This window comes from Elgaria multicarinata, chromosome 8 (genome assembly GCF_023053635.1).
Source record: "Elgaria multicarinata webbii isolate HBS135686 ecotype San Diego chromosome 8, rElgMul1.1.pri, whole genome shotgun sequence".
Lineage (NCBI taxonomy): Eukaryota > Metazoa > Chordata > Lepidosauria > Squamata > Anguidae > Elgaria > Elgaria multicarinata.
The window spans coordinates 11908823-11929974 of record NC_086178.1 but is presented as its reverse complement, the minus strand read 5'-3'; the positions used below and the strand labels follow the sequence as shown (position 1 = coordinate 11929974).

Sequence of the window (21152 nt, the reverse complement as noted above, 5' to 3'; positions counted from 1 at the left end):
ACAAGTCCTACTCCCTACCTCCCTAATCTTTACTACTTCTGACAACCTTCCGTAATGGCCATGCTAGCTGAGGATAATGGGAGTTGTACTCCAACACATCCGGAGGGCACCAGATGGGGGAAGGTCACTATGGGACAATAGCTTAATCCATTCTCTCCCATTTTCCACTAAGCCTTGTTTCCATACAATGCCTTGTGCAATGTTAGTTTTGTTAGCATTCCTATGGAAAAGCTGGATAGAAATATAACATCCCGTTAAAACAAACAAACATATCAGTTGTCATACTATTACAACAATATCAGTTGTCATGTTGTTATCATGACAACTGAGGTGTCATCATTATCATCGCCATCATCATCAGTAAATACACCTAGGCCATAGCTACATGGGGCTTTATCCCAGGGTGATCCCCAGGATCGTCCCTGTGTGTCCACATGACGCACAGGGGATCCCGGGATCAGGGAGGGATGATCCCTCCCTTGCCCTGGGATCTTGCCCTCCCCTTTAGGCCTGTTTTTTCCGCAATCTCGGGGTGAGCCCGAGACCGCAGAACATGGGGCCAAGCGCCGCAGTTTGTCCCAGCCCCTCGTGATTCCTCACGAGGAGACCAGATCCATGCACAGGGCGCAGCGCTTCTCAGGAGCACTGCGCCCACCGGGGGTGGGGTGCAGGGAGCAGGGAAAGAAAATTTATTTATTTATTTATTTATTTTTATTTATTACATTTATATACCGCCCCACAGCTGAAGCTCTCTGGGCGGTTTACAACAGTTAAGAATGGTAAACATTAAAAAGTATACAAAATTTAAAAACCATCAAAAACATAAAAACAATAGCATAAAAACAACAGTATCCATTTAAAAAACAACAAGTCTGGGGTCCATTAAAAACAAACTATTTATTTTTAAAAAAATTACTTACCTTTTGCGCACGACCATTCGTGCGCTGCTGTCCCCTTAAGAAAAAAGAAAAAAATGGCGGGCATGACGTCTCCCCCTCTGAGGTCGTCGCACACCACGTGTGTACTGACAGGGAGATCTCATAATAAAAATATTGCGGGATCTTCACCCCTCTATCCCGCTAGACTGCTAGGTCTAGCTAAGGCCCTAGTCTACACATATGGTACAGTCCTGAGGTGACAGATTGGACTGTACCTCTTCAGGCTGAAGGCAGATGTCAAAGGACTCAAACACAGCCTTCTCCCTGCTGTAGCAGTTCTTTTACTTGCATGGAATATTTTTTACATGGTACATTAAAATAATAAAATCACCCACCCCCAGTCTGAAATGGTACAGTCCAATACACCACTGCAGGAATTTCTGACTTCATTCTCCTGCATTTGTACACCAAACCTCAGAGTTGCAAAACTGAGTTAGAAACTTGAGTACAACCCACTCCTAATGTTACAAGCCATTAAAATCTGATTTTGAAACACACTTTGGGATTTATAGCTTCTGCATGCCCAGAAAGTGTCTAGTATTTCAGATGTCACACGTTTGTTTCAAGTGACAGCTGTCAGGTAAAGCAATATGGAGGTGATACAATGCAGGTGACACCTCACTCCAAACCATAACCAGCAAAAAATGTATAAGCAAACAGATAACAAATGTATAAACAAACATCTGCTAAAATGTGAGACATTTCAGCATAAAATATCGGCTGCAGTCATGAAAAAGCGTCTGCTACCACTTATAAACAGAGCCAAAACCAATCACGAAAAGACCAGAAACAAGTCCCAGCGGGGAATTATTCACAATCAACACCTGTGTTAAACAACCCATCAAGCCTCATTAATAAACATCATGGCTTGTTTCATGTCATCCTTCACATTGATATCAGGTTTCAGCTCATCAATAAACAATTGATCCTTGATGGTACTCCTTTAGAATTTCTGTTCAATTACCACCACAGAGATCTTAACTGAGGCTGGCCTACCAGCACATTTCTCCATCGTAGGAAGAGACCACAGCCTTGTTTCATTATGCTGAATATCAGCCAGGTGCTCCTTTCATCTTTTTAAGAGAAGTCTTCCAGTTTCCCCAATGTGAAAGGAGTTACGTTCTAAACACTGGATTTTATAGATAGCACCCTTAATTGTGCACTCTGGCTAACCTTCCACACACATCAAACTTATTTGCAAAATTTATATACCACTCCCCATCCAAAGATTTTGGAGTGGTGAACAACAAAATAGAATAAAAGAATAACAACACCATATTGAAAACTACAATTTTTAAAAGAACAAAGTTCTGATAAAACCCAACGCTCCTAAAAACCGCGGCCAGTCATTCACGGAAAACTTCCTAAAACAACGACATTTTCAGGAGGCGCTGGAAGGTAGGGTGACCATATGAAAAGGAGGACAGGGCTCCTGTATCTTTAAGAGTTGCATAGAAAAGGGAATTTCAGCAGGTGTCATTTGTATATATGGAGAACCTGGTGAAATTTCCTCTTCATCACAACAGTTAAAGCTGCAGGTGCCCGGCCTTCTTTTGTATCTGGTCACTCTAGTATAGCTCCTGCCCCTTTAACTGTGGTGATGAAGAGGGAATTTCACCAGGTTCTCCATATATACAAATGACACCTGCTGAAATTCCCTTTTCTATGCAACTCTTAAAGATACAGGAGCCCTGTCCTCCTTTTCATATGGTCACCCTACCAGAAGGAATACAACGTTGGCGCCTGCCTGACTTCCAAAGTCAGGGAATTCCGTAGGAAGGGACTCATATAACCACGACTTCACAAGACGTCGTTTCAATGTTACTGGAGCAGTGCAAACATTAGCCTTGAAAATCACCACGATTTGTGAACAAATCCATAAAGAGAAGACAGTCACCTACACCTGGTAGCTCACATGTTAACTTTGTACTGCTCACCCATTCTTGCATCAATCGCTTTATCTGTGCGTGTTATAATTGTAATATCATTGATAATGACGTTCACTTCTGTTTCCTCGATTGTATCACACACTGGCACAACCAGAGGCTTGGAGCTATCATGTAATGGGTGACAGACAGGCCATGGTTGCTGTATCAACGCCCCGGCTTAGCTCACCATTGCTGGATAATTATCTGGGCACATTTAAGAGGCAGCAATCTGCCATAATTGATCACAGCAGTTTCGCAATTCAGGTTAGAACTGTAACCATCGCAAGGATAATGTAACGCGAGAGTGCTTTCATTGACAAACCCACCGGCAGTTCGTCAGACATCTTGCCCTTGGTTGACTAATGCTGTTACCAATAAAGGGGATCAAGGTAGGCAAAGCTGAAACCCTCAGCAACGTTCATAACAGGCAGGTCCCACAACATTCAAAAACGAATCATTTGGGTGTCCTTGTGTAACTGGGAAACTGTAAAGGCCTTCTGCAAGGTACGCTTGCAGAAGGTGCCCCAGGTCTGCTAGGGGGCTTTTGGTACCATTGACCCTGGAGTCTTGCTGGATTTATTTAGAGAGCAATCCTATCGCCCCTAGACAGAGTCAGGTGGGGTGGAGCATAGGATAGTTCTGATTCCTGGATCTGAGGTTGGAGTCAGTGCTCCCCTTACAGCTAGCATGGAGAGAACTGCATGGACTGCTTCTCCAAGGTTGCAAAGGTGACCGCGGAGGGAGTCACAGAATCATAGAATAGCAGAGTTGGAAGGGGCCTACAAGGCCATCGAGTCCAACCCCTTGCTCAATGCAGGAATCCACCCTAAAGGGAAGGGAAAGGGGCCATGCTGGTGGGCGTGGAGGGGCAGGGACAGCTTATGTCATGTGCCCCCCAAAAAGATGTTTTATACAGGCATCTGGTTTTAGTCCTGTTTCATCGTATGTTTTGACTTCGTCAGAAAAACAGTTCCGTTATCGCCATGAACGAGCAATACCGTGGGAGTGTAGGGGTTTGCAAACTTTAAATAGTCCTTCCGTCCTGGTTTTTTTTTTTTTTTAGTTTAAGCCCTCAAAAGGAGGTTTTTCTCAATCCCCGGCAAGTAATCCAAAACACTTCAACGGCAGCAAGTACTGTGAACAGCTGTGATACATGACTACTGACTACGTCCTGGCTGAACTTCTACTGAATTGCCAGCCACTACTAATCATGAGAGGCCCTTCTGTGCTTCGCTTACAGGTATCCAGCAGTTCCGTTCCTCTCCAGACCTTGGAGGGCAGGCTGTTCCCAGAAAGAGCACAAGTTGCTCAAGGCCTCCCTTTATCAGAAACAGCTGGATGTACTGCTGTGTGCCCTGCACTGGGAGGTGCTCCTATGCAACCTCGATGAGATGAATGGGGGATATGCAAGCACATGAGCACTTGTGAATCTCCTTTTTAGAATATGGGAACATGACTCAACCTGAGTGAAGTAGTTAGTGGAAGAGATAAAGAAATCGTTTCAAACCTCTTAGAATCATAGAATAGTAGAGTTGGAAGGGGCCTATAAGGCCATCAAGTCCAACCTCCTGCTCAATGCAGGAATCCACCCTAAAGCATCCCTGGCAGGCGGCTGTCCAGCTGCCTCTTGAATGCCTCTAGTGTGGGACAGCCCACAATCTCCCTAGGTAACTGGTTCCATTGTCGTACTGCTCTAACAGTCAGGAAGTTTTTCCTGATGTCCAGCCGGAATCTGGATTCCTGTAACTTCAGCCCGTTATTCCGTGTCCTGCACTCTGGGATGATCGAGAAGAGATCCTGGCCCTCCTCTCTGGGACAACCTTTTAAGTATTTGAAGAGTGCTATCATGTCTCCCCTCATTCTTTTCTTCTCAAGGCTAAACATGCCCAGTTGTTTCAGTTTCTCTTCATAGGGCTTTGTTTCCAGACCCCTGATCATCCTGGTTGCCCTCCTCTGAACACGCTCCAGCTTGTCTGCGTCCTTCTTAACAGATGCTATGTTTTCTAAGTGCTTGCTCCACTTGGAAGGTCTCATGTGCAGGTGTCACTGGAATGAATAAGTGATGTGCAAGCACATGGGTGTTTCGCATCCCCATTCATTTCAGTGGGGATTTCACAGGAGACATTCCCAGTTGCTTGTGTCCTGAAAACTTTAGCATCTGTTAGGAGAATCAAAATGGTTTCCACCTCTCTGGCATCACCCACTTCATTTAGGTTTGATCACATTCCATTATTCTAAAACGGGGATGCCCACATCAAGACATATTCTCCGCCCCTTACCGTGCAGGGAGGACCGTGCGAGAGCCGCAATCTCTTGAATGGTGAGCGCTCGCCGGGACTTGGGTAACATTTCGACAGTGTCTTCAACATTTACCTTCAAGAGAATAGAAAAACAAGGTCAGAGGAGGCCTCACAGAGGATTCGAACCAAAGCCCCCATCCTGTAGTAAAGTGTGTGAGTAGGAAGTAAACTTTGAAACACTGCTTTGCATTAATAACAAATATTTATTTACAAGCTTTCCCCAGTTTACCTTAACAACAGCCTCTCTAACCGACACCAGGATTTGGTTGTGGGAAGAAACTCAGAACAAGATGTAGTGATGGCTTTAAAAGGGGGTTAGCTAAATTCCTGGAGGATAATGCTATCAGTGGCTACTGGTCCTGATGGCTATGTGCTACTTCCAGAAGCCTAATGTACACAAGTTGCTGGGGAACATGGGCAGGAGGGTGATGTTGAACTTGTGCCCTGCTTTTGGGTTCCAAGTCAACAGCTGGTTGACCACCATGTGAGCAGAATGCTGGACTAGATGGACACTTGGTCTGATCCAGCAGGGCTCTTCTTGTTTTCTTATGTTCTTAATTTCATAGAATCATAAAATAGCAGAGTTGGAAGGGGCCTACAAGGCCATTGAGTCCAGCCCCCTGCTCAATGCAGGAATCCACCCTAAAGCATCCCTGACAGATGGTTGTCCAGCTGCCTCTTGAAGGCCTCTAGTGTGGGAGAGCCCACAACCTCCCTAGGTAACTGGTACCATTGTCATACTGCTCTAACAGTCAGGAAGTTTTTCCTGATGTCCAGCTGGAATCTGGCTTCCTTTAACTTGAGCCCGTTATTCCGTGTCCTGCACTCTGGGAGGATCAAGAAGAGATCCTGGCCCTCCTCTGTGTGACAACCTTTTAAGTATTTGAAGAGTGCTGTCAGGTCTCCCCTCAATTTTCTCTTCTCCAGGCTAAACGTGCCCAGTTCTTTCAGTCTCTTTATTTATTTATTTATTTATTTATTTATTTATTTATTTATTACATTTTTATACCGCCCAATAGCCGAAGTCTCTCTTCATAGGGCTTTGTTTCCTGACCCCTGATCATCCTGGTTGCCCTCCTCTGAACACGCTCCAGCTTGTCTGCGTCCTTCTTGAATTGTGGAGCCCAGAACTGGACGCAATACTCTATATGAGGCCTAACCCGGGCCGAATAGAGAGGAACCAGTACCTCACGTGATTTGGAAGCTCTACTTCTATCAATGCAGCCCAAAATAGCATTGGCTTTTCTTGCAGCCATATCGCACTGTTGGCTCATATTCAGCTTGCGATCTACAACAATTCCAAGATTAAACTGGACAGTTGGGGAAAAGATGCCACATAGGATTCCCAACTTCTGAAATCAAACATTCTGGCTGCTGGGCTGAGCTTGTGGGTGCAGAACAAAACGGTCCACAGGTGGAGCTCAATGTGTTTTGGAGGAGTGGGAAACAAAATGGCAGAGTGCACAATAACACAGCTTGAGTCACTTGCCTTTGTCGCAAGAGCCAGAAAGCCAGTCCTGCCTGGACCAGCTACTTTTGTTCTAGTCAGTTGGCAACCTGTACTTGGAAGCCCAGTTCACTACTACTAGGCTGATCGACCAATTAAAAACCAGCGGATTAATCACCTGCATTCTAGCGGATTAATCAATGGGTTAAATTTAAACACATTTTCTTATGACCAAAACTTCAGTCCAGGTGCCGTTTTGAAGGAAGGATGAATCAACTTCCAAATTCGAAAAGGAACGCTCCCGCCCATGGAAGGAAAGGCCATCTTTAAACTTTGTCATTCCACACTACAAGGAATGCAGAGGTTCCCCGAAACAGGACAAGGAGCAACGAACAAAAGTGACATGAAATCTAAGCCCCGTGGATTTAAATTTGCCTTCGCCAAGCAAAATTGACCTTCAATTGATTCGTCAACTGAAGTTTTCCTATTGATAAATCTACCAATCGAACTGAATAAGAGCAGCTCTACAGGATCAGACCAAACGCCTATCGAGTCCAGTGTCTGGTTTTCCAGAGTGGTCAACCAGATGCCCCAATGGGAAGCCCACAATCAGGCCATGAGGGCAACAGCATCCTCACAACCATGCTCCCCTGCGACTGTTATTCAGAGGCATGACGTCTCTGATCCTGGAGGTAGAACTCCCATGACTAAGAGCCACTGATGGCATAATCCCCTTTTAAAGTCTTCTACATTGGTGACTGTCGCCACATCTTCGAATCATAGTAGAGATGGAAGGGGCCTATAAGGCCATCGAGTCCAACCCCCTGCTCAATGCAGGAATCCACCCTAAAGCATCCCTGACAGATGGCTGTCCAGCTGCCTCTTGAAGGCCTCTAGTGTGAGAGAACTCACGACCTCCCTAGGTAACTCGTTCCATTGTCGTACTGCTCTAACAGTCAGGGAGTTTTTCCTGATGTCCAGCCAGAATCTGGCTTCCTGTAACTTCAGCCTGTTATTCCGTGTCCTGCACTCTGGGGTGATCGAAAAGAGATCTTGGCCCTCCTCTGTGTGACAACCTTTCTTGTGCCAGTGAATTGGAGGAGATAAATAGTTCCCCCATACACGCATGCAGGAGTGGAGAATCAGCACACCCTGGCAGCATGACCACCGAGGATTTTACACATTGCTCATTCCGCACACAACATCCCCAAAGCGAGGTTGGAGAACAATGCGCCCAAGCGGCAATCTCAATCAGGTAGTGAACATTTTGAGCAGTCCGTGTTAGCGGTCTCCGTTTGAGGGCAATGCACATTGCCCTGCAATGTGCAAAACGTTTGATCAGTTGACACGCACCAACTTCCCATTGGCGATGATTCATATATTTTGATTGTGTCATTCCGTGCAAAATCCCCCATGCGCTGGCTTGGGTACGAATGCTGGAGAAATTTGAGACGGACAAAACTGAGTTCAGATTTCTAAGAATCCATCCTGTAGAATGCACTGTGGACCAGCCTCCCCATCCTGCATGGAATCTGCAGACTTCAATATATATTACTTTCCTGAAATTTACGCAAATTCATTTGTAGAAATATATGTACATTTCTGCTGAGACCTATGCCATGCTAGAAAATATATGCAGGGAAAAGTCGAATGGAATGGGGGACAATATGCTAAATGTTACGTACTAACATAAATTATGTAAATTGTTGCAAACTTTCTTATGGAGTTACTTGCGTATTTTCTGCCTAACAGGAAAAAATAGAATTCATCTGTGAATGGACGCCAGAACGAATGACACTACACAATTCATGAAACACATGTGTGTTTGTGTGGGTGGGGGTGTTTCTCAAAATCTAGACAACCCTAGCTGGGAGTCATGGGAGTTGTAGTTGAGCACATCTGGAGAGTGGTCATAGAATCATAGAATCATAGAATAGCAGAGTTGGAAGGGTCCTACAAGGCCATCGAGTCCAACCCCCTGCTCAATGCAGGAATCCACCCTAAAGCATCCCTGACAGGTTGTAGTCCTACTGCCTCTTGAAGGCCTCTAGTGTGGGAGAGCCCATAACTTCCTAGGTAGATTAGTGAAGGCTGTAGTAAGGGTTGGAGTCCATAATCACTAAAGTCCTTTCTGCCTTCTTGGCTGTTTTCAAAGAGGCTTACGTAAGGTTCCTTTTTTCATAAATAATTTGCAAGACTGGATCAACAACACACAAGTTGCAGCAGGCTGTAAATGACACTCGCATGGGAGGTGTTGTAAAAGCCAAATGAATGAGAAGTAATATATGGCAGGGGAAAGTGTGGAAGGCAGGAAAAGTCAGTCGGCTTAAGAGTTCCCTTAGGAGCACCTGTTGGACCACACCAAAGGGCCGTTTAGCCAAGCATCCTGTTCCCAACAGTGGTCAGCCAGATTCCTTGGGGAAGCGTAAAAGCAGAGCATGAAGGCAACAGCGCGTCTCCTGTTTGTTTGCCTCAGTATCTGGTCCTCAGAAACTCAGGAGTATACTGTGAATATGGAGGATCCAGAGGGAATCTACACGTCATACTGAAGGCGCTTGCATGCACCCCCAGTACACCCCCAAAACGATGGTGTAGATTCCTGCCTACCTGCAGCCCAGAAGAGACGGAGGAGGAGGCAGCTGGGGAATCCGGCCGCGTCCTTGCTGTTAGCAAATGTAACTCCATTTTAGAAAAATCTTGCTGTGTGACTTGGGAATGAACTCTGTTTCACCCAAACCCCCTGTGCTATGTAAGTTGTTTTTCAGAAACAGCAGTTGAGGAATCGGTTTGAACCAAACCCGGATGCCTGTTGACATTTAGTCAGAACCAGCACAATGTACACATTTTTAGAACAATGGTGGGAGAGAGGCATATGTAATGCTAACTATACCACGTATACATTTTTAGAATAATGGCAGGAAAAGAAGCATATGTGATGTTAACGGTATAAATAATTGTAATTTCTTGTATTCAGGGTCCGAATAGCTTTAGAGCTTTTCGCACCCAGCGCTGCAGCCTGAATAAATATATATATATATCCTCCAAACTTGATCTGTGCATTTCTATGGGATCCACCCTTAGGAAGAAAGAACCAGATATTTGTCTAACAAATTGGTGATGTGACTCGGATTATCTTTCTAAGTTGGATCGCTGTCGGCCGTTCTGTCAAAGAGTGGGGCAACTAGGGTGTGGCCACAGGACTGAATTCAGTCCTTCCTCTTTGCCTCAAGACCACAGACTGACCGATGCCGATGTCCAATTAGGCAAGGATCTGAAAGTCTGACAAATTTAGACACAGACCGGAGGCTTTGGAAAGGCGTCTTAAGTTGGCAATTAGACGTAATTGCATATTGGTTCGCAATTAGAAATAGTTGCATTGTATTGTTTGGCAGTTAGACGTGACTGCAATATTGTCTTTGGAGTTCCCGGGAACAGGGGTAAGTGTAATTCTTTTCTTCAAATTGGAAGTTCAGACTTGTCTGAATTTCACTTGGGAAGACATGGGAGTTAAAGTCCCAGTCTGTAGAAGAAAGTTCCTTAACCCCACTTGGTTATATGTTGGGAAATTTCTCTGTCCTTTGTGGTGTTGTGCTAAAAATGTTTGTTGTGTTAAAAATGTTTGTTGCGTTAAAAATGTCTGTTGTGTTAAAATGTCTAAAGATGAATTGATTAAGTTTTGTGTTTGTGAATGGCCAATTTTTGGCACTGGATAGAGACCAGGGGGGTCTTTTGATGACATCACAGCCTGCCCCCTCTTGGCTTTTAAAAATGTAAAATGCAAAGGTGTAATATTATGTTAATACAGAAATGGTTTAAGGAGTTAAAGTCCCATGTTTTACCCCAGAGTGAAACCTTTGCACCCCCCCTTCTCAAGGAGGCAAAGATGATCCCTTTGATCATCCCCCTTTGAAACCTAACCCCAAGAATAAGGTTCGCGCTCCCAGCAGGGCATCGCCTGCAGTCAATAGAATTAAGACAAAAGAAGTTAAAGCCCCCCTTCCTCTGACTCTGATCAAGAGGAGGGAGCGTTTGCCCCGTCATGAGTAATGCCGCTCCGCTTGCGAACATATTTGCTTACTCTCTCTTCTTCACGTCAAATCTGCACAATTGGAAAAACCAGAACCCCTCATTTAGCGAAGACCCAGAGAAGTTGGCAAGTCTGTTCGAATTTATAGGAGTTGGCGGGGGGGGGGGGGGCTCAGCGGATGCCGCTGATTCAGCTCATGCCTCAGGCAGATCCCAGCAGGGGAACTGGCCAGGCAGAGAGAGCACCGCCTATTACAATTGTATAGTAGCCGGTTTAAGATAGATTGTTTCGTAAACCAGTGAACCTGTCTAAAGTTTTTGAAATCAAACAGGAGAAAAACTGAGAGCCCTTCCGCTTTTTTTTTTGGAATGGCTGACAAATACTTTTAAAATGTATTCTGGCATAGAATCATAGAATAACAGAGTTGGAAGGGGTCTACAAGGCCATCTAGTCCAACCCCCTGCTCAATGCAGGAATCCATGGATCCCTTGACATGGGTCCTTTGGATGATGCCAACCAAAGGGTAATAGTGAATCAGTTTAGATACAACACAGCTATATATATATATATATATATATATATATATATATATATATTATGCAGAAGATAGATGGAGTGTATGGGAAAGGAATTGGAGAACTTTTAGAAATTGCTCAAGCAGTATATGATCGAAGGGATGAGATAGATGAGAAGAACCAGGTGAGGCAACAGGCAAAATTTATTGCCCTAGCCTTAGAGGAGAAAGACAAAAAGAAAGTTAGAAATCAGGAGGAGGTTCAAGAAGGCAGGCAAGAAGGCAGCCCCTTGGCAAGAGTCAATGTGCGTTTTGAACAAGGACAATGAAAACAAGAATGCCATATTTTAAAGGCAAAATTGGAACATGAAAGTCCCAGAGGAGGGTCTGGACCAACACCAGTTCTTTATGAATCCCAATGAAGGGGATCCGGGTCGGGCTCCCCCATTCTTTAAACTGATTCAGCCAGCACCGACCCAGTGGTTAAGATTAAAGTGGGGGATAAGACCTTTACGCGCCCTCTACTGACCAAAGTTGGAAACACTCACTTGAAACATGCAGGACATCTGGGCTGAAAATGGGAAGAGAGATGAATAAAGCGTTTTTAAGACCTTAAATCAGCATTACAGGTGCCACCCGCATTAGCCTTACCCGATTACCGGAAGCCATATCGCCTGTACGTGCACGAAAAGAAAGGAGTGGCCTCAGGATTGCTGTGCCAGAAGCTGGGACCTTCATGGAGACCGGTAGGCTATTATTCTAAAGTCTTAGATCCTGTAGCTAAAGGTTGGCCTGCATGCTTGAGAGCTGTCACTGCCACCGCCCTCCTCGTCCAGGAAGCGGACAAGCTGACCATGGGAGGAGAGATGGAAGTTCTTGTGCCACATGGAGTGCCCCAGATCCTAGGATCAGGAGGAGGAGATAAGTATCTCAACCCTGCACGGCAGTCAAGGTATGAAATTGGATTATTGTTAACTGAACGATTGACTTTTAAGGCCATTGCCTCTTTAAATCCTGCAACATTGTTACCTGAAGGAACCTCAGAGGAGGGCCCCGAGCATGACTGTTTAGAGACTTTAAGTCTAGAATCCAAGTCTAGACCTGATTTAAATGATATTCCCCTTGAGCATCCTGATGTGACTTATTTTGTTGACGGCTCTAGTTTTGTAACTGAAGGGAAAAGACACACAGGAGCAGCTGTGGTAACCAGTGAAGAAATCATATGGCAAGAGAGATTACCTCCACATTTCTCTGCACAAGCCGCTGAATTGATTGCTTTAACGCGAGCCCTCGAGTTTGGAACAGGTAAACGCTTAAATGTATATACAGACTCTCGTTATGCTTTCTCTGTATTATATGCGCATGGTGCCTTATGGAAAGAAAGAGGTTTCATCACTGCCAATGGACAGCCTGTCGCGCATGGAGGTCTCATCAATGACCTGTTACAAGCCCTGATGCTTCCCCTTGAAGTGGCTGTGATGCATGTGCGAGCCCACGGACGTGCGCCCGAAGAAAAATTGAGAAAAGGAAATCAGAAGGCAGACCAGGCTGCTAAACAAGCTGCCCTGCAAGGAGAAGCAGGAATTTTCCTAGTTCAACCCGCCAAACCGTTACCACCTGTATATGAACCCTCAGATGACGCCCTGGCTCAAGAAACCAAAGCTCAAAAGAATGAGACTGGTTGGTGGATAACCCCTGAAGGACTTGCAGTACTGCCTCGATTGATCATGAGAAAAATCCTACAAGATCTTCATCAGAACCTGGGACATCCTGGAGCCAGCAGCATGGTGGAACACCTGCAAAGAACAACCATTAGAAAAGGGATGCACCAAGAAGCCCAAAGAATAGCCGCAACCTGCACCATCTGTCAGAAGACCAACATTCCCAGACGACCCCCTCCAGCGATGGGAGGAAGACCTTGCCAAAGGGTTTAAGTATTTGTTAGTTTTTGTTGATCAGGTCATGGGTTGGATGGAGGCCTTTCCTTGTCAGAATAACCAGGTTAAATCTGTAGTTCAAAAGTTAATGTCAGAAATTGTAACTTGCTTTTCCTTACCTGAAGTCATAGAAATCAGATCAAGGAAGCCATTTTACTTCTAAGATAGTGCAGGGGGTAGCTAAAAGAGCTAGGGATAGATTGGAAGCTCCACACTCCTTGGAGGCCACAGGCCTCAGGACAAGTGGAAAGAATGAATAGGAAGAACCCTTGAAAGAAACACTGAAGAAAATCCAGCTAGAAACCTCTCAAAATTGGGTAGATGCCTTGCCCCTAGCCTTAACGAAGCTTAGGAGAATGCCTCGCAAGGGTTTAAAGACATCACCTTTTGAATTGATGTTTGGGTTTCCACCGCGTGTGCTGACTGGGATAAGGGAAGAAGTTAAGTGGGAAATGGGAGACCAGATGTTATTTGGTCATATAACTGCCCTTCAGTCTGTTTTAACACAGCTCCACAAGTACGCCGCACCCTTCCAGCGATTGCCACTTGATGTCCCGATCCATCGCTTCCAGACGGGAGATGAAGTGTTGTTGAAAAGGTGGAACCCAGATTCTGACGGCGTACGGTGGGAAGGACCTTATTCAGTAGGACTTGTAAGCCATTCAGCAGTTAAGTTAATTGGACTAAATAAATGGACTAAATAAATGGACTCATTGTTCTAGAATTAAAGCCTACAGGCCACCCCTGCCTCCTTCGAGCCTCGCATGCTCGAGGGACACGGGCAACCTTGAGGACAGCAACCCTCCCTCTCTGAACTCACCGGAAGCAGCTCAGAGCATAGGACAAGAATCCAACAAGGATCAAGACAAGCGTGTTAAGTATACTTGTATACCTCTTGGAGGCACCAAAGTTAAAATTGTGAAAAATTAGTAGATGGGTGGGCCTCCAAAGTGTGCACTATCATACAGCAGCTGAACCAGTCATTCAAAATTTTGTAAACCCACTGCCCCAAGGAGAACTGAACAACACTGTTGTGTGGACACAAGGAAAAGGGCCTCAGAAAAACCCCTACATCTTTCAGAGGTTAGGGACTGTAGAGCCCAAAATCTACTGGCCTTTGTGGTATAGGCGGCATCCAAAGAATTATCGGCCTCGGCCCTAAATTAAAATTAAGTGTGTAACCACTTTAAAAGTAAAGAGTCTCAATTAGATACTCCCATTTGTGTACACCACGATCGGCACCCATCAAAGTGTGCCATTTCCACGATAGGCCATGTCTACTTTTAAAAGATTCAGAAGCATGGCCTTGGTCCTGCTTGAATGCTTGATCCTAATCCAGACGGGACAAGGAAACTGGTTCAAAACACATGCTGAATATATGTTTAACCAACATGGACAAGATGCAATTTTGTTTTATGAACATCCTCTTACTGTAAGAGACTTTATCATGATACCTAGTTTAATTACTGATCCTGACATGGTTGTAGGAGCTCTGCAAGCCACGCTAGGGAATAAAGGAGCAGGTACTCTTTTTACTAAAGTAAGTAGCAGTGAATTCAGAGCAAACCCACACTGAAAGTTTAAAACCAATAAGTACACCAAAGGAATGTGTTTTTGTTGTTCACACTCAGGAAGTTAGAATAACAAGACCAAAGATTGGGGAAAATAGAAGCCATTCTATGAACGATTAAAGAATTATTCCTATTGTTCTGATAAATTTTGGTTGTGGGGACAGAGAAATACTTCCATGTCTATTAACTCCCCTAATCAAACAACCTTTTCTGATATATATCCTGAATACCCAATGTTTCAGGCGAAATATTCAGGAAAAGGAGGAAGTATTTGCTCTGGATGGCAAGCCAGAGACCCCAATTTATGGTTCTTTTATAAAGGATGGGCCACTAACTATCACCCTGGAAACTACCAATGTGTGGGCGTTGGGTATCTGACCATGCCAGTGCAAGTGGTAAAACTTGCTGGAATCAGAACTCGGAGAGAGACAGGGGGCTTAGGACAGCTAGTAGGACCCATAGGAAAGAATTGTAATGACATGGTGATTGTAAGAAAACAAATGTCTAAAACAGAACCATCAAGAGTAGCAGGTGGATTATTCTCTGGAATCCTAACATTAGGAGCATATCCTGGCATCATTGCACAGGAAAACCGCAAAAGTATATTAGGCTTGACCTGTCGCTTAGAGAAAACTATAAATGCTACTGCAAGAATGATTAGAGCAATGCAATCTGAAATAGAAGACCTTAGTCAAGAAGTTGGACAGCAGCGTTTTGTATTAGATTATATTTTGGCCAAACAAGGAGGATATTGTAAGATAGTTGGTAAAGGGTGTCGAGTCACCTTTCAAGATTTAAATAAAACTATTGAAAATGAACTTGAGAATCTCCAACATATGAATGGCCAAAATACAAGAGGGATCAGCGGACCAAATGATTGGTTTAATTGGCTTACCAGCTGGTTACCTGATTTAAGTTGGCTCAAGGGATTGATAATGATTATGTTAGCCGTATTGTTTGTTTGTCTAGTATTATCTTGTTGCTTTCCCTGTTTAATGGCTCTTATTCGCCACATGCAAAAAAAACTTGATGCAAAACCAAATGCTTGTAATGTATGAACAAATAGATGAAAGAATCAATGATAAACTGTGATTTATGATCTATAAAACGCTTTAGAGGAGGGAGAAATGTTAGCAAATGTAACTCCATTTTAGAAAAATCTTGCTGTGTGACTTGGGAATGAACTCTGTTTCACCCAAACCCCCTGTGCTATGTAAGTTGTTTTTCAGAAACAGCAGTTGAGGAATCGGTTTGAACCAAACCCGGATGCCTGTTGACATTTAGTCAGAACCAGCACAATGTACACATTTTTAGAACAATGGTGGGAGAGAGGCATATGTAATGCTAACTATACCACGTATACATTTTTAGAATAATGGCAGGAAAAGAAGCATATGTGATGTTAACGGTATAAATAATTGTAATTTCTTGTATTCAGGGTCCGAATAGCTTTAGAGCTTTTCGCACCCAGCGCTGCAGCCTGAATAAATATATATATATATCCTCCAAACTTGATCTGTGCATTTCTATGGGATCCACCCTTAGGAAGAAAGAACCAGATATTTGTCTAACATTGCCACCGCCCTGCAGGTAGGCAGGAATCTACACCATCGTTTTGGGGGTGTACTGGGGGCGTATGCAAGCGCCTCCAGTACGACGTGTAGATTCCCTCCCACTTAGACATCATGGCCCTGTTCAGAGAGCACACTAAACCATGATGGTTAAGCATTTTGAGCTAAACATTAGGGCTTAGCGTGTTGTGTGAACCATTCCTAACCATGGTGGCTACATAACCACAGTTTAAACACGCTCAATAACAACTCGCTGCATAAAGGTTGGCGGCCTAACCATGGCTTAGTGTGTTGCCTGAACAGGCCCCATGATCAAAAGCCTTCCTCATAGGCTTATCTTCCATGAATTTGTTGCCGCCATCTCCTCCTCTTCCTCCCCCCCCCTTTTTTTTTCTTTTTTAAAGCCATCTAAGCTGGTGAGCAACACTGCCCCTTGTGGAGTGGAAGGGGACTCCAGGATCTTACTTTTGACAAATGGCTTCCAGCATAAATTCTAAACACTTCTGTGTCCCGGGTGGATCACACAGACATCAGACACCCACTGCCAGGGCTGGATTGGGCTGGCAAGGGCGTGCTCAATAGCTCCAAGCCCAGGCCCCAAGGTCAGCAGCTTCAGCTGGAATTCTGCACTGCAGCAAGATGGACCAACTGGGTTTCAGGGGCAAAATGCCTTCTGGAGAGAGGCCTCTTTTACACCAAGGACCTTTGGTGGGCTTAGCTGGTGGTGCTCTGATCAATGCCAGGCTGATGGGTCTGGCAGATGCCATCTTGATTTCCCACCACGCACCAGAGTGATATAACAATTTATATTTATTTACTTTTTATTTATAATATTTTTATCCGGCACCTCAGCCAAAAAGGCTCCTGGAGCAGCTTGCAATAAATCAGTAAAGAAGACAGCCCCTGCCCTCGGGCTTACATTGTAAATAAATAATCATAAAAAAAGACATGGCACACGAGGAAAGTGGGATGGGGAGGGAAGAGGGGGGGAAAGAAATTAAGGAGACTGTTTTGCAGGACTGATAGGAAGGCCCTGCTCCCCCCCTTCTCAACTCCCAACAAAGGGCAGACCAACAGCTCCTTCTTCTTCCCCACAGGGTCAAGATGATGGATAGCCCTGTGTGTGTATGGGGGGCTGTCCAACTGAAGCAGGCCCTGATGTTAATGAGGGCATAGTGGGAAAATTAAAATGGTGGCTCATGGCACCAATTGGAGTGCCACAGAGAGAGAGAGAGAGAGAGAGAACAGGAGGAGGGTTTTCCTCCATCGCCCTGCTAGATCCAGAACTTTTAAAAAATCATGTTGTTACACCATTCAGACTCTATTTGCTGCTTGCTGCCTCCTGGCACCTATCCCAACCCTACTGATGCCTCCAAAGCAGGTTGCTTCATTTTAAGGAGGGGGGTGTCAGGGACGGGGCAGGCAAAAGCAATGAGCCCCCAAAGTCCCCAACAGCTGCCTGAGGATGCCATGTGCTTAGGTGCAGTTTACTGTGTTGGCAAGCAGAAAGCCAATATGAAATTCCCATAATCCTACACCATCTAACCTGCTGCCCCAACTAAGCCTCCTTGCTAGCTCATATCTGGGTGGTGGGGTTTAAATCTATCATCTTGAAAACATGACTTATTAACCTGAACTGAGAAGAAAACATGTCAAAATGTAACAATTATTATATAGAACCTCTCTATATTAAAGGAAATTGTGTTGTTTACCTGGGGCTTTTGTGCTTCCTGGTTCTTTCGCATGACTGTTATGGGCTGCATTACATGAGAGGAGAGGGGTGACAAGGGGGTTGAATTTAATAGTTCCCCTCCGTTCAGTTCCATTGAGTTCTATTGAGACAGCGCCATCTAGTGGTGGAAGATCCTGCTGTTCCCCTGCTATTTCCACTTTAAAAGCAATTCTTTTTATCCTGGGATTTCTGGAGGATTCTGCAGGAAAGGTCCTGGTTGTTGATGACATCATGAAATCGACCTGAAAACTTCCGTAAGTGTCCAATCACAAGGGTGCAATAAATCGCTTGTTTAGAGGAGCCCATGAACTTTACAACCAAGTTTGCACCCATGTCTATTTTGTATCTAAGGCAAGTACCTCTATTGCCCCTTCTTAGGCCATGGTTAGACCAGGCCTATATCCCGGGATAGTCCCGGGATTATCCCTGTGCATCCAAATGACACACAGGGGATCCTGGGAGCAGGCAGGGACGACCCCTCCATTTGCCTGGGATAATCCTTAGGTCTAGCTAAGGCCTTAGTTATGCAACTGTGGTAGTGATGTGGCCACCAACTGGACAATGCACCATGAAAATGCGTCCATAACTCCTCCCTATAGTTCCATGCATCATGATTTATCATAGAATCATAGAATAGCACAGTTGGAAGGGTCCTACAAGGCCACCGAGTCCAACCCCCTGCTCAATGCAGGGATCCACCCTAAAGCATCCCTGACAGATGCTTGTCCAGCTGCCTCTTGAAGGCCTCTAGTGTGGGAGAAGCCACAACCTCCGTAGGTAACTGATTCCATTGTCACACTGCTCTAACAGTCAGGAAGTTTTTCCTGATGTCCAGCTGGAATCTGGCTTCCTTTAACTTGAGCCCGTTATTCCGTGTCCTGCACTCTGGGAGGCTCGAGAAGAGATCCTGGCCCTCCTCTGGGTGACAACCTTTTAAGTATTTGAAGAGTGCTCTCATGTCTCCCCTCAATCTTCTCTTCTCCAGGCTAAACATGCCCAGTTCTTTCAGTCTCTCTTCGTAGGGCTTTGTTTCCAGACCCCAGATCATCCTGGTTGCCCTCCTCTGAACACTTGCTTCCAAATGTGCTTAATTTTTCACCATGTTTTTTCCCCCTTTTTCTTTTGTTTGTTTTCCTCATAAGCTACGGTGTCGCCCTCTCCAACGGCACGTATCTGGCTTAAAAAGGCTATCCAAAGCAGCACAGCGAGCTCTGCCTACTTCTCAAAATTATATGGATTTCAGAGCTGATGTCAGCACTGGCAGGCAATTCGTCGGGGGGGGGGGAAGGGGGTTGCTGGAATAAAACGGAGATGGCACGGAATTACAGAGCCGACTGGCTCAGTTAAATTGTGTGTGTCAATCAATCTTTTCCTGCAGCACTAAAAACAGATTAGATACTTATGTGAGAGACATACAAACAGAGAGAGAAAAAGAGAGAGAGAGAGATTGCACATGCATGAGATTTAAGTGAGATCTAGGTGCAATGGCATCTCGTCTGTGCATGCACAAAATTATTATCATTCCCTCTACTTCCAGTATTTACAGCTGAATTCCATTGCTTATGCAGCTAAAATAACATCCTAGGCTTAGAGAAACACAAAGGTTTACAGAAGTACAAAAAAAAAATCTTTAGCAAAAAGGCCCTAAGGGGTGAAACCCCCCAAACAGCTCAGTGGTAACATAATGCTAACTGACTGTTTGGGGGGAAACTTGAGGGGGGGAAATGGGGAGGGGGGAGGGAGAATGGAATATCATGGGAAAGGCTGTGGCTGGGTGGGTGGGTGAAACTTTTTGTTTCAGGTCCCGCTTGTCTTTGATAACATCAAAGTAAAAATTCAGCAAAAATAACAGTCCCCTGACCCCAAGGAGATTACAATCTAAAACTGACAAAAGAGAAGACAGCAGAAAAAGTGGCAAGGATGGCGCGCGAATGAGTAAAATGTTCGTGGGCTGCTGGCCAACTTTCAGTAGTAAACTCTGAACAGGAGGCGGATTCTTCTAGCCATGTTAGCAGCACCCTGCTGTTTCAAAGGGTTGTCTGGCCCGATGTGCAGGTAGCAGGAAGGAAAAAAGACGAGACTCACAGCATTTCTACCAGCCAAGCTGCCGGTCCCTGGGATACAGAGGCAGCTGGGTGGAATGCGCAAAACGCTGTCGTGATTTTATCGGAGCCCGCAAAGGAAGGAAGTAAATCTGCAGTGTGTGGCGGAACGATCAGTAACAACGGGACGGGAAACAGAAAGTGCGATAATGGATAATGCTTTAGTCATTAAAGTATCTTAACGTACAGCAACCACCACCCTGGCAATCTCCCCACATGGCGTGGCGCCAGCTCTCACGTTTGCCTACAGTGGTGCAAAGAAAACAAGAAGAACAAAGCTAATGCAAATGGCTCTCGCCGAACGTGATGGAAAACTATCCCCAGCTGGGATGGGACGGCTAAAGGCTTGAATCTTGTGGAGACAGCGGACGGGGGCTCGCTGCAAACCCATAAGAGAGGGACCTCTTTGTGAGCCACGGGGACAGACCAGAATGAGATGCAAAAAGTGGGGGCAACTGCACTGCAAGGAGACACACACCCCAACGTCGCAATCAGGCCTGGTGCCAGACTATTTTGCGCCCTAGGCACGGCGCACCCCACCCCCCAAAAAAATTGCCAACCTCGATTTTTCAGAACAGATGTTTTGTAGAAAAAATAAAAAGCACAAAACTTGAACTTATGTTTTTTTCTTCTTAAAACAGCTAATTTGTATAAAACTGTAACCCTTAAATATCAGTACTGCGCCCCTCTGAGGTCTGCGCCCTAGGCGGCTGCCTAGTTGGCCCAATGGTAGCGCCGGCCCTGGTCGCAATCAGAGCACATACAGAGGGTGTGAAAACATTGGCACCATTATCATGTTAAAATATGTCTTTGAGTTCCTTTGCCACATCATAAGAACATAAGAAAAGGCTGGATAAGACCAAGTGTCCATCTAGTCCAGAACTCTGTTCACACAGTGGCCAACCAGCTGTTGACCAGGAACCTACAAGCAGGACATGGGTGCAACAGCACACACACACACACCTATGTTCCCCAGCAACTAGTGTATACAGGCTTACTGCCTCTGATGTTGGAGGTAGCACATAGCCATCAGGACTAGTATCCATTGATAGCCTTCTCCTTTAGGAATTTATCCAAATCCCTTT

At 45.1% G+C, this 21152-nt stretch overlaps 1 protein-coding gene across 1 annotated transcript in view; it reads right to left on the bottom strand.

Moving 5' to 3' along the window:
- The window catches only part of FAM131A (family with sequence similarity 131 member A), a 78293-nt gene that overhangs the window by 17016 nt on the left and 40125 nt on the right, over nt 1–21152 (bottom strand). Inside the window, exon 3 of the mRNA XM_063131856.1 lies at nt 5146–5239. Coding sequence (XP_062987926.1) covers nt 5146–5239 — 94 coding nt within the window. The remainder of the gene's footprint in view (nt 1–5145; nt 5240–21152) is intronic.